The sequence below is a fragment of the Bombus pyrosoma genome, linkage group LG14 (assembly GCF_014825855.1).
Source record: "Bombus pyrosoma isolate SC7728 linkage group LG14, ASM1482585v1, whole genome shotgun sequence".
NCBI lineage: Eukaryota > Metazoa > Arthropoda > Insecta > Hymenoptera > Apidae > Bombus > Bombus pyrosoma.
The window spans coordinates 2,499,885-2,513,734 of NC_057783.1; the positions used below are offsets into that span (position 1 = coordinate 2,499,885).

At 38.7% G+C, this 13,850-nt stretch overlaps 1 protein-coding gene across 1 annotated transcript in view; it reads right to left on the bottom strand.

Moving 5' to 3' along the window:
• LOC122575147 (protein gooseberry-neuro-like) overlaps positions 1–6,612 on the bottom strand; it is a 29,474-nt gene extending 22,862 nt beyond the window's left edge. The window contains exons 1-2 of the mRNA XM_043743706.1: positions 6,561–6,612; positions 1,408–1,721 (exon numbers count right to left, since the gene is read on the bottom strand). Coding sequence (XP_043599641.1) covers positions 1,408–1,721; positions 6,561–6,612 — 366 coding nt within the window. The remainder of the gene's footprint in view (positions 1–1,407; positions 1,722–6,560) is intronic.
• Positions 6,613–13,850: the final 7,238 nt, after the last annotated feature.

Here is a 13,850-nt window from a genome sequence, read left to right on the forward strand (position 1 = left end):
CGTGCAGAATATATCGTTGAAACGTGTAGAAGATATTGGTAAACGGTATTTGCTCGTTCTATATATAATAGCAAGGTATGTGCACGCTTCTAACTTTAATTATACGATTATAAAGCAGCATTTACGATTATTTTCCAAGCTGTGTTTATGATAATATTCGTAGATTACCCCTCAAAGATATGGATGCAAACATAGTGCACCGTTAGATGCAAGATTTATTCTCATTTTTTTTTTTTTATTGATGTTCTAATAAAAATGTTTGATCCTTCAATGGGGTACTTTTTATTTCAAAGTATCTTCCATTCATCGGTTATATTCAAAATGCCCTAACTGTCAATTTTCATTCAATTTTTACAATTGTAAGAAGCTCAAGCTCTCCGGTCGCCAATGACCACCGTGGCAGTCAAAGCGTTAAGTGACAGATCTAAAGAACTATCTAAGTGTAGAGGATGGTTGGTCGTGTGGTTTAAATGATGAGATTACTCGATATTGAAACCGTGAAATATATTTAAAAATAATTAATAAATACAGAGAAAGTTCGCTAAGACGCTCGGTGCTAACTGCTTCTCTAAAGGCTGTGTATTGATCGCTATTAAAATCGCTCGAGACTGAGACTGAAAAACTGGTCACCTTACGATCGCCTTCGTTTATTTATACTGGTCGGGGAAGTACCGGAAAGTTTCCATTCGCTTTGTTTGACGGTTACACGTAGCGGCGACATTGTTTTGCCCGGAGTTGGTTTATTATTACGTCATGTATATCCTAACACTGTTGGTACTTCGAGGCAAAACAACAACGTGGCTCGGATTGTCCTCTAGCTCGTGTGCCGCTACTTAAGAAAGACAATTTGGAAATAATCTTGTAGAACGAGCGTTTCGTTGTTCTGCCTGATAAGAGTGAAGGCACGCGATGAGGAAGAGGGTAAAGCCTTGCCAAAATATTTTCTAAGAGCGTTTAGTGGGATGGAAACCTAATTATAAAAAGCTTAATGTATGTTATATTATAAATAGTTGACTTATTGGATTTATTAGCGGTAATAACTTTGATTAACATATCTTCCAGAATTCTATTTATGACGATATTTATTACCTATTTTAAAGCTGTATTATCCTAAATCGTATATCCAATAAGCAATTTAACGTGTATTAAGTTGCAGTTTAAGTATCTATATGTAATGAAATATATAAGTAGTTGGAATTTCGTACAATTGTGAAATTTAAGTACAACCGCCTTAATACCTGTAATTTAATTATCTATTTAATTATTTCATTATTTAATATCTATTACGTTAACGAAACGTTCTATTCAATTGAAACAAGATAATACATTACGAATGATTGATAAGAGGTAGAAGTATCTTTTCGAGTCGATCTAATAAAACGAATTGTAAAACCGTTTGTTTCTTACCTTCACCAATTTTTCTCTGATTTCCCACGAGAAGATTGCCGGATTGTCCCTTTTCATTTCTTCTATCCTCGCCTCGATTTCAGGGGTTGCTACCCTCGGCTTGCTACCGCCGATGACGCCCGGTCTAATGGAGCCAGTTTCCTGGTAGCGATTCAAAATTTTCGAAACGCAGCCGTGAGAGACTCGAAGTTGTCGCGATATCACGCAAGGGCGGACTCCAGCCGCTGCCATTTCGACAATTTTCAGGCGAATGTGATTCGGTAGCGGTCGACCGTTGATGAAGACGCCTCCCAATTGATTCATGCGTCCCTGTCCTGTCGGAAACATTCCATCAGTCTTCGTGTATTCGATTCAACGTGCACGAATGTCTCAATCGGAGATTGAATACAGACAATCGCCGGTTTGCTGAGCAACATCGTATTCTTCGTCGGATTTCTGATTTACTTTTGTAGCATATGTTTATGGAAAATTGATAGAATCTATGGGAAATTTAAAATTGTAAAAACACGTGTGATGCATCAGAAATACGTAAAATATTCAGAGCGTAGGAAATCGTTATAAAATTTGAATAGAACGAGTCTCTGCGTAGGATTTATTTCTTTACAATCGTGGAAATACGAATCGAACGAAAACAGTTTGTACATTTAGCATTTTTTGTTGAGAAAAGACAGTTTTTAAGTTACAGTGTTCCATAAAATTGAACGTGCTTGTTGTCTCCAACGTTATATTGTCTTGTGACGAAATATCTGCAAGCAGTTTTAAATAAACCATACTTTACAAATAATTCAACTTTAATTCACGAAATGTGCTACAGATCCTCGCTCGAAGTTTCCATTCGATTTACACAAAACATTTCAAGTAGTCTAGTAATTAATCGTATCTATCATGAATTGACGTCTTGAAACTCGTCTCGTACTTCTCCGAGCAGACTTCGATATCCGATCATGGAGCACCATGCTCTCCCAAAAGTTAAAAGCGATTGAAAAGTAGAAAGTGAATGAAACCATCAAAGATAGACGCGAACGTTCGAGTTGTGTGAAATTCTATTGCCAAGGAGATTAATAGACACACGAGTTAGTTCGTTCGGATTCTTCGACACAGGTACAGGGATCGTGTCTAGATTTTCTCCAGGGTCAAAGAATATTCAATTACGCGGCTGCTGGATGAAAGACGGTGCAAAACGATCGACGATGAGGATGCAAAGTATTGCGCGAGAAAGTAGCATGATTTCGTGGATGGAAAAAATTCAGAGGCGCAATTGCAGTGATTGGGCTTGAAATTAGCGGCTAAATCCGCGTTCAAGGCGCAAACGTGAAATCAGATAACAGAGAATACTGAAAAAAAAAAAGAAAACGAAACGGGCCTAACAACCGTAAAATTGAAGAAGTTATGCTCACAGAAGGCCATTTTCAGAAGGCTAACGGGGCCCAAATATCCGATATCGTTAGTCCAATTAGCCACCTTTTCGTGCGCGATATTATTTTCATTATCACGCTCGATTATGCTGCTTGTAATTAGCATTGGAGAGCCGGAATAATAGGCGAATCACGCGGATTGCTGTTTATCGGTACACCTTTTAATTAACTATAAAAACTTGATAAGTGGATTATCGTCCGGAAATATTGGTACGTAGATGCGATTTTATGGAACATGTGAAAAGTATCTCCGCGTTGTTCCTTTGAATATTTAAATTTAGGTAGAGTTTGAGTTAATTAAACGAGAGAGATATTCTTTCATCGTTTTCGAAGAGCGTATTTTTGACCAAAAATCAAAATGGCCTTTGCAAGAAATTTTACAAGATGCTCAGTTACAATTCCCAGACAGGTTCGATCGTGATTATTACAAGACTAAAGCATCCAGGTATAACGTTATACGTTTGACAGATAGTTTGAGTTATGCAAACCTGGTTCCATTTAGCCCACGTTTAATCTCTCGTGAGAGATACAAAAATACAGGATTCCTCGAAGAAACAGCTTTTAATATAAATCTATAAACATTTCTATAAGAGAATACCACTATAAAGATAGATATCTTTGTTTAGTATACTCTACATATTTTCCCAAAATTAGTAAAGAAATTTCTTCTTCTTTCTTGTAACATGTCTTCCGTGAGGAATCACATAAAATTTATTTCCAACGAATATGTAACGTTATAAAGGAATATACGATATTCTGAAGAAATTATTTAAGGGAACGTAATTTAATATGCACCGGTTTAACAAAAAACAAGAAAAAATCTTAGCGAAACAATGGCTGTATAAAGATCAGGGAGAGACAAAAGATGAGGAAGTTGTGGAAAAAGGAAGCAGATAATGGTGCTCTTCTGTGTGTCTCTTATGTCTTATGTCACGGTATGAAAGTTGGCAGCTTGTGCAAGAGATTGCGCAAAAGATGGTTTTCTAATACCCGACGCTGGCGAGTTTATTCTATTCGTATATGTACGAGCGGTGAAAAAGACTGCTGGTAAAATATTGTTGGTACGGAGTCAGTGTTGTTGGGAAATCGGTCAGTTCCTAGAGCAGAGGACTTGCATGTCAATTACGTGAGTGTCGGTGATGTGGTTCATTCGAAGAATAAATGATGTTTCGGTAGTAGCGGTTTTAAATCGTGATGGATGGTTTCGAACGGCGGGAGGCGTGGAATCTTTCAATTAGCTTCAGAATTTAAGTTTTCTTCGTGATTTCAATGGACTCGTAATTTAAATATTCATTTTTATAATTCAAGTAGAATTAGTAAATATCATCGACGATTAAAACGTAGATAGATAGTTTCTGTTAAAGATGTTCGCTATCTTTGCCACTCGAAATACAAATCGTATTATTCTTTGTATTTACACGTTGATTTTCCAACTGCTTCTGTAACCAGAAATATTCTCAATTTGATAAACAAATCTTTTCAAACGACAGGCTTGATTTCTCGCGTTCTTTAATCGCGATAAAATATTCTTCGAAATTTAATTAGTGTATTTAATATTTTCGACGTGCGTATTACACAGCGACTATGAGATAAGAATTCTAATGATACGATTAATTAAAATTCTATCTCGTGACGTCTTCCTGTAATGATATAATACAAATGCTAATTAAGAGTTCAGCCAGATCGAATATTGAATATTTATCAAGCAACGAGGGTAAAGCAATCATTGTAGCCACATCAAGTTGCGATCTGTTCGCGTAACTACAACAGGCAGAATGAATTTATCAGAATTACGACTGCATAATGATCCGAAAGTATCTTGTACGTTCTCTGATTGAATAAAAGAAGTTACGCGTGACTAGGCTTACTCTTTATATATATTGTTGCACGTGTCATGCAAATGTCACATAAATTCCTTTCACCTTTTTCACTGTCGAAACAGGTATCCTGATTTTTCCCCGTCTGGATATGTTTATATCAAAGAACGAATATTTTCTCTTGACAAATCTATACGAGAAACGATCAACAATCATATTTGTATAAATAAAATATTTGCTCGGCAAATTTAACAATATGTATAGTAAAACTTTGGCCATCCAAATTAATTGTGATACACACGGTTGCGATCATATTTCCTCTTCGATTACTTTTATAAAAAAAAAAAAAGCAAACTTAAATTGAATTTCCATGGTATACGGATTTGTGCGTGATTTATAGCGCGGAAGAAGAAGCAACTTTAAAAACAATTCGTTTAGACTGTGTTTTGTAAGGAGGACATTCCGGTTTTTCTACCTAAATCCTTCCAGTTACCTTTATTGCTCTTTTACCATTCAGACGTCTTGATTTAACAGGATCGTAAAAAGTGCTTGTGTCGTTTCGATAGTTTCCTTTGAAACTTTTTTATACTATAGGTAAGTACCTATACGCTGGCCAATAAACACTTGTCAAGCAACGAATGATTTTTAAACTCTATAAATTTTTCCGTGCCACGTTGCAAGATCGATAATTTCTTGAATCTTATAGGCATTTATATTATACAGACGAGTAGCTGTTTCTTCCAAGATTCTCCTACGCGGAATAATAGAGAATTTATATACGATGCAAATGCTAATCAACGTTCAAATCCAACGAGCAATTTTTTTCTAAGAACATGTATTGAAAGAAAGGGTCTACAATGGCATTTATCGACATTTCAACGATTATAGCGTATTCCAGTGAGAGTTTACAATTTTTATCGGTTCCTTAGACAAAGATATGCCACGTGAGCTTCGAACTCCAACTCTATTAGTTACATTCGTCAAACTTCAATTTCGATGTGTCATAGCAGAGAAAAAAAAGCAATATTTTATGAAACATAACATTACGTCTATTCTTGGGAAAACACTAAACGATGATACAAGGTTCTATTTCCTCGAAGATATCAACCACGTGATATTAAAGTTTCACATACACATACGTTAATTTCCAATTCTATTCAACTTCCCTGTTTCACGAAATAATTCCAAACATTCGTCCAAGAAACACTCGGTGAAAACTCGAGGTATCCATCGAAACAATACCACGTGGAATTCAGTGTTCTTCGTCACATACGTGAAATTCGAATTCCATTCAGCCTCGTGTCGAATAGGATCTCTCTTGTGGCAAAGGAAAGCCCGAAATCTGCTACGATCCTCAAATCACTCGCTCAAATCACTTTGTCCAATTTTACATAGGAAGCCACATTGATCAAGTCTATGGATGGGAAAGCAGAAAAAAGCGACGATAATAAAATGATTCTAAACATTCCGCTAAGGAACAGTCGGTGGAAATTCAAGGTATTTATCAATTCCTGACGAGACCATACCATGTGACATGCAGATTTCAATTTTATTCGTCGCATACGCTAAATTCAATCCCATTCGGTCTCTCGTCAACTACAACCTGCCTTGTTCCACAGAAACAACCTGAAACCTCTTACGATATTTAAGAGACATTTCACTAAAGCTCACATTATCTGATACACAAAGCCACATTGATCGACCCACAGATAGAAAGCTAGGTGAAAGTGACAATGTTGCGAACGTTATATCTAAATTCATCCTGGAATTTTCTATCGTTTCTGTTGTCTTCTTGTAACCAATGAACGGTCATAATTGAGACTTAATCGTGTATTTGAGTAATGTAACCGAGAAGCTGATAAAAAATGGAGTGGATCGATACAAAGAAAGACTTCGGAAGGACTGGCGCAACGGTACCAACCTTGAAACGGGTATCCTCCGAAGATGGGTCTCATTCCGCTGGTAACGTCCATCCTTCCACCAACGTAGGAATTCCTCGCAGCCCTCCAGGTCTGTCGCACGTCTTGGCTACTCGCGTCACCCACTTGTTTCCGATCTCACGGTGGACCACACGACTGTCCGTTTTCACTAAACGCGAAACTATACGGTTAGCAGACAGGCAGAAGCACGCGGCCGGCACCGTTGGCCCGAGGCAAAACGACTGCTTGGACAAAACGACTGCTTGAACGAAAACGGCGGAGGTGGAGAACAACAAGGACAGACAGGGCACATCGGCGTCTCGGGGCGATGGGGGCAGGGCACGCGCGCCAAGATGAAAGGGGGAACGAAGCTGGCAAGCGCCAGACGAGACGCCGACGACTGGGATAAAAGGAAGGAAAATAAGAATGGAAGGAAAATGGATGGAAAAACTGGCTTGATAGGGTGAATCGTGGCGATGCAGCACGCCAAGGAAGAAAAGGAACAAGCAGGTAGCACGCGTGGCTCTCGTTGCAAGGGGTACCGCTGCAATAACGTGTCAGTTGGGCCGCTGGTCCCCTCGTGTCCCTCCAACTGGCTCTGCGAGAGCAATGGATGGCTGTCTCTTTCTCTTTTCGCCACGACTGCTCCGGAAAAAGGGGGACTGTCGACTCGTTGGGACTAACGGGGTTCCAGTGGGGTCCCATCCAGATGGTTTACGCCCTGTTACTTGGTTGGCAAACCGCCGCTTTCCAGTGGGCGTTCTTTGAAGCGGAAACGCCTACGGAGCCGCTCTTCGACGTTCACTGGATGTTCACCAGGGGTTTACTTTTTTCTCCTTTTCCAAGCTCCACGGGCAGTTGATAGCGTTTTCGTGGTACAGAGGTGGTCCGCTTCTACAGGGAGCGATATTGGTATTCTGAATGGGCATCGCGAACGAAGAGGTGTAGATAAGTAGTAGTTGATGCAATGAAATATGTTGGTGATTTACTTGGGTAGACTTTAGGGTGCGTTTGAATGTGGTTTTAGGGTGCTTGATTATCTGCAGAGGGAGAGAGAGAGAGAGAGAGAAAGAGGGAGTTTGATAGGATGTAGGTTTGGAATTACGAGATTGTATTTTAACATTTAACAAGATTTGACATAAATTTCCTCCTCTGTTGTTTGCTTATTACCACTATAGCTACGTACAGTTAATATGTGAATGTTACGATTCATTTCAAAAGCAGATTTTTGCTATTGGCTTTCAACTTTGCTATTATATAGGTACGTAGGTGCTACTTTGAAATATATAAAAGGAGGAACAGCTACGTATATGTAGATACTAGTGTTATTTTAATTTAATCGCAGCAGCCAAGATTTCGTCTGAAGCTTCTTCCAAATCAATATTCCATTCAGCGGTTATGGGACATATATTGCATCAACGAAATGCCAATGTACGATTATTTGCAGTCGCGTGACTCTTCGAATTTTCATATTGAGTCCATCACGGAGTTCGTCACTAACAATTTCCTGAAAGACGAGAGCCGTACCAAGATTGAAAACGAGTAATTCATCAATGATTAAAGGTCTCAAAGTTATCCAAATTTTAAGGCAAAGAAAGTTCTACTTCTTCAAACGCGATATTCCGATCCACTCGAACGAGTCATTTGTCCAACTTCCCAAATCTCTGTTTGAAATCTCTGTCTAAAAGAACCTTCGTTTTTCCAATTGTCCACGGTATTCATAGGAGATGATACCGTAGCATTCGTGTATCTTCGAATAAAAGCCGTAGGTACCGGCGGACGAATTTCAATTTGGACCCCGTTGCGTTCGATTGCGTTCTAAGGAGTTCCGGATGCTCGAAAACAGCGAATATTTACGGCCTCCACTGTCTGGAAGTAAAATCATAATGAACGCATGATGAACTGCTATACATTTTTACGAAGGTCCTTCCTTGCGAGTACGGTCGCCCTGTCTGTAAATCTTTCTGTACGGTAGCGAAACGGACGGACAGCGGGAGGTCCTGCGCAATGAGCAAATGCACGTAATGTCCTCGTCTTTTAGGGCAGTGTTCAACCGAAGGACATTTTGTACGTAAATGCTCGTGAAACATCGTAGTTGTCGTCCGACACCGAACTTCCTCGAGATTTACGATGTAGTTAGCACAATGACTCGTGATAATTGTTTTATGAAAATGGATAATATGCAGTCCCTTTGAGAGCGCAAGATGTGTCGCAGGAAGACCCTGAGAAATTTTGCTCGGAATTATTTCATTACCGTGATGTATCCTTACGTTTTCTTATCAAAGATACTTCTCGCTGATGTCCGAGATCTGCCTCCTCATCCATACGATCATTTCAAAACAAGCGTTCTGACTAGCTAGAGAAATATCAAAAATGACCGGATCGGAGAACCGCACACGTTTCGTAAATAGCAAAAAGAAGGACCCACGCCAAGGCAGGAATAAAAATGACTGGACAATTTCGTTTTTCGGTTGAAAAGGAGCGTCTCGAACACGAAGAAGCTACAGGGAGGTAGTACAAGAGGCTGCAAGGAAGCTTGTCAGCGGTGACAATAGAGAACGCTGGAAAACGGACTATCGATCCAACGAAATCGGTAGGTTTGCTCCACTCTTTGGTCCCGCGTGACCTTGCAGTCTCTGATCGATGTAAGGACTTTCTCCTGCTAACGCGAATAAGAGGCATAGATCCTTCCGTTTTTCGACTACCGGCACTTGGCCGCAGTTCACGCCGAATTTACCGATTTCTAGACAATACCAGTGCACCTCCGACACTGGAAACATCGGGCCTCGTTTTGTCTACGTAGCGAGGAAACTACGCGGAACTAATAAGAGTTCGCAACACCTCTTTCTCGCATCCGATGCATCGTCTACGGTTTCGGTAATTTCACAATGGACAGCTTTTTCCTCGCGTTAAATGGAACAGGTATCGACATGGATAGACCAGTTTATCCTGCTGATATTATCTGCATTACGGACTGTTTGTTTTTCACTTTAAGGATTTGCTGGATCGATGTCCCGTTGTTGACTTGTCACGTGCGTTCTTGGGAGTAGTAGAATTTCGTTTCTCTTGAACTGGTCGTTGAGTATCGTTTAAGGTGCTGAGCCTCGTTTGTGGATGAGATAAGGTGGAAATTGGTTTTTATTTACACGTAGAGTATACGAGGTTTGTCTGTGGATTCGTCGATTTGTTTTGGTTCTCGATGTCTCACGCGATGAGAGTGTTAGAGTTTTGTTTCTGTTAGCGATATCAGAGTGGTTTATTGCTGGTTATCGGACATCGTTTAATCTTCTCCGATTTGTGGGTGGTAAAATTTGGCAACTGATCCTTACGATCTTCTGAAAAGGGTTGTGGCTCGAAGTTACGCGAAGTCTGTTCCTCTCGCGTGCTTTCTCCTCGCGGAGATACATAAACATAACATATTTCGCAAGTACGTAGCGTTATTAATTGCCACAGGTCGTTTTGCTCTATTTTTTCTCTTATACATCGAACGTTATGTGTTATCGTTGCAAATCGACTAAAGCGTTCGGACATTTACGAGCGATAGATCAAATCTGATGAAATGGAGAAGTCGGAAAAGTATTTATGTGGCATGTATGTATGTACATTATAATTCAATAATATGGAACGATTCTATTGAATTATTCATAGAGGATTGTTCGAACTGTGAAATTTGGATGTACGACGACGACTATAGCTAAATAATTAGTCAATCAATTCGACAAAACAGGATTGCTATATCGTTTAGGAAAGTGATAACTCTTAAATCTCAATTATTTATTATTGCTATTTTTCAATAAACTGTAACATAAATTTCTTCCCATTCTATAAAATACGAACAAAAAGATAAAGATTAGAAGGAAAAGTAAGCCTCGTGAACCTTATGAAAAGACTTATTGTGCTTATTATGAAATCTCAAACACAAGTCGAAGGCTGTATACTGGGCTATAACGTCTTCAAGGTTGATCATTAGAAAGTAACGTTTTCATTGGAGTTAATGGACTTTGTTAATGATCATTAAATTAAGTTTACACAGAAAAAAATTAATTTCTTGAAAATATCTTACACGATTATCGTACTAAGAAATTTGTCAAACATCATCTGTTAAACACACTAAGCACGTATTTCTTGGTTCACTAATTTGTTTGCAATTTTTTTTAGTCAATTTACGTGATGGAATTCTGTTTTTTAAATATTGTGGCAATGAAAAGGTATTTGTACTACAATTCTATAAAATTTGAAAATATCGTAGCATTCCTTGCATATTACCATCGACGGTATCTAATGTCATTTTTTAAAATCTCTAAAATCTCTGCCTGTGTCCCTTCCTTCGCGCAGTGATCGTACCTTTTGCGTGTAATGACTTCCATTAGAAAGAACTTATTACTTTCATATGTAAGCTCCTCAGTACCTTGACAAACCGATACATAAATTACTTTATTTACGTTTTTCCATGATGTTGCATTTACGCTACATATTATATATTATTACATCATGTTGCTGGAGTGAGAGAATTCGCGGTGTATAACGACCGACCAAGGAGCGAGATGAAACGTTAGAATAGAGCTCGGAGTGCCGCTAAACAAGAAGCATCGTTCTTAAATGATGCGCCGGCCAATTTTTCACGTAATTCCCCCCGCGTTATCCGTGATAATCGTTCGTTGAATCAGCTTTTTTCTCACCATCATCGGTCGGTTTGACTTGGAACACGGTGAAAAGAAAAAAAGAAAGAAAAAAGAAAGACGAAGGAAAAAGAAAACTAAGAAAGGCATCGTGGAAGGGTCGAACCGCTAAGTAGACCCTCTGTAAGGCCGCACGAATTTCTATTAAAAGCGGCAATTAGTCTAAGTCTCGATAAATCTTGATGAGTGATACGCCGACATCAGTCTGCTTGTCAAAGACGCCTGTGGCGAGGGCCACACCGATTTCCAACACACATTGTTTCCATGACCGTGCTCGTTGGACGAAAATAGGAGAACGGAGGGATTTCTTCGCTGTCCTGCGGCACAACGACCACGAGAACTAGCCTCGTTGTTATGTTAAACCAGGTGAGAAACGCGTGATGCGTGTACGGCACCATTAGAATTTTTAATGCGACCGTTTAGCGGCTGCTGGCTTCGAGCCGCCGATCTTTGCAACGAACAACCTTAGAAATATATATATATATAGGTACATACACTTTTCAACGTGTTCTTTATAACACGTTCTCATTCAGATTCGTTAAAATCCGAATTACAAGTCGGATAAGATTTCTCGAAACTGACAAAAAGAAATATATTAGCCATTAAAAAAAAAAAAGATAAAAATCGGAGACGCGTGAAAAATATTCACAAATATTTCTAAAATCCTATGAAAAGTTACAAATTATTTTCACCGCTCTAATCGTTCTGGTACCAACTGCACGTCTTATAATATCGTATCGTACCTACCCTATATGTGATATGCATCGTATTTTCGATTTAACAAAGACGAACTACGTTTCTAGCAGAGGTTGGTTTCAACCGCGATTCTAATTCCAATTGTTCAGATAATTACGATCTGGATACGAATAAAACGTAATATTTCAATATTTTACATCCGACACGGTGTTAACAACGGTGACTAGCTAAATGTAATAGACGTACTAAAAAATCATATGGTAACGAAGAAAGTGTGTGTCGATATACGCACGAGCGTAACTTCGTCGAACCATTACGACAAGTTCCTGACGACAAGAGCAATAATAAGAGGGTGCAATATTACTCGCGCGTCCCCGGATTTTCGAATAGGCCGTTTCGCCTGCCTCGAGTTATTTAAATAAAACCCTTTGTCGGCCGGCTGGAGTCCATTACCGAAGTACCTTTATAGCCACGCGTGTACGCCGATATGCCGGATTACCGTTTCCTTTTCTAACTCTTTTTACAACCTTTTGCGCCTCTCGCTTTGGTCGCTGCTCGCTCGCGCATACGTCGTTCGCCAATTGAACAGAACTTCGTTGTTGGTAACACTAGAATGATAATTTAACGTCGTCCAACCATGCAAAGCCTATCTTCGTCTCAGATGGGAAAAACTTTAATTAGCAAAATAAATTTTTTAATGTTTTCCTTTTTTTTATTTCAAGCTACTAAATAATATGGGAACGTGAAATGAAATTTATTTGATTCTCACGTAAATGTTTCAAGCCTTTACTTCATGGATAAGATATTAAGAATTATTTATTCTTATTGATTTTCTCGAAACAGCAATGTAAGAATTAATGTATTCCGTCGTAAATTATAACTTGCAATATGGGAATTATTTCCAGATATTTGATATACAAAATTTGTATTATCCTAATTGTTAATAACAATAATATAATAAGAAATAATAGAATATTCCTTTTCTCCGTACATGTTCTTCTTGAGATCTGCTATAGAACGTCAAATACGAATTAAGAAAATAAATAACGAAAGAGTGATGAGATTTTAACGAGGGGGGCGATAGTTTGATGGAGAAAGGAACGAACCAACGGAACATAGCACCGAAGCAAAAGTGTCGCGTAAATCTAAAAGATTATTCTATTTTTATACGAGGAATTCGCGAATGTGACGTCACCATTTTTCCGCCTGACATATAACTCATATTTCTATCGTCGAAGGGAAAGGCAATCAAACGTTAATCTTGAAAGACTTGTGGTGTTCGCGGGTGGTTTCGCCCGAACGACCGAAGAATCCATCTTGCAAATAGAGAATGCGCATGATGCCAAGGGTCGTCACATATCTTATTCCACGTAGCTCCAATACGTATCGAGTATCGCGAATTTACGTTCGGGACATAGCTACCGCGAGAGGAACGAGTCACTTTGAACACCGTTTCGACCTTCACCACCACGGTCGCATGTCTGCTTATATTATTGCAAAAGGTGTCGCGTAAAGCACTCTCGTTTCTACATATTCTTCGATCACAAAGAGTAAGCTATATATGGTCTTCTTGCGTGTATCCATTCATCGACAAATAACGTTAAAATCAAATGTTGAGAATATTTTTCAGCCGTTCAAAGTATTTTTGGAAACCTAGTGGCAGAAGTATCACGTCGTATTTAACGTTTCTGAACTATATTTATCATGCTACGGTTTATTAAATTCACCGTGTCTCGATCTATTATAGCATATCTTTACATTAAGTACGTTTACTTGTCCCAAACAGATAATTAGAACCAGATAAATGGTCAAACAATAGTAATTTTATATTTAATATTAACTTTATATTAATATTAATTTTATAATTTATATTAATATCTATATTGAATAATATTTGAAGAATATCGCGATACGCTA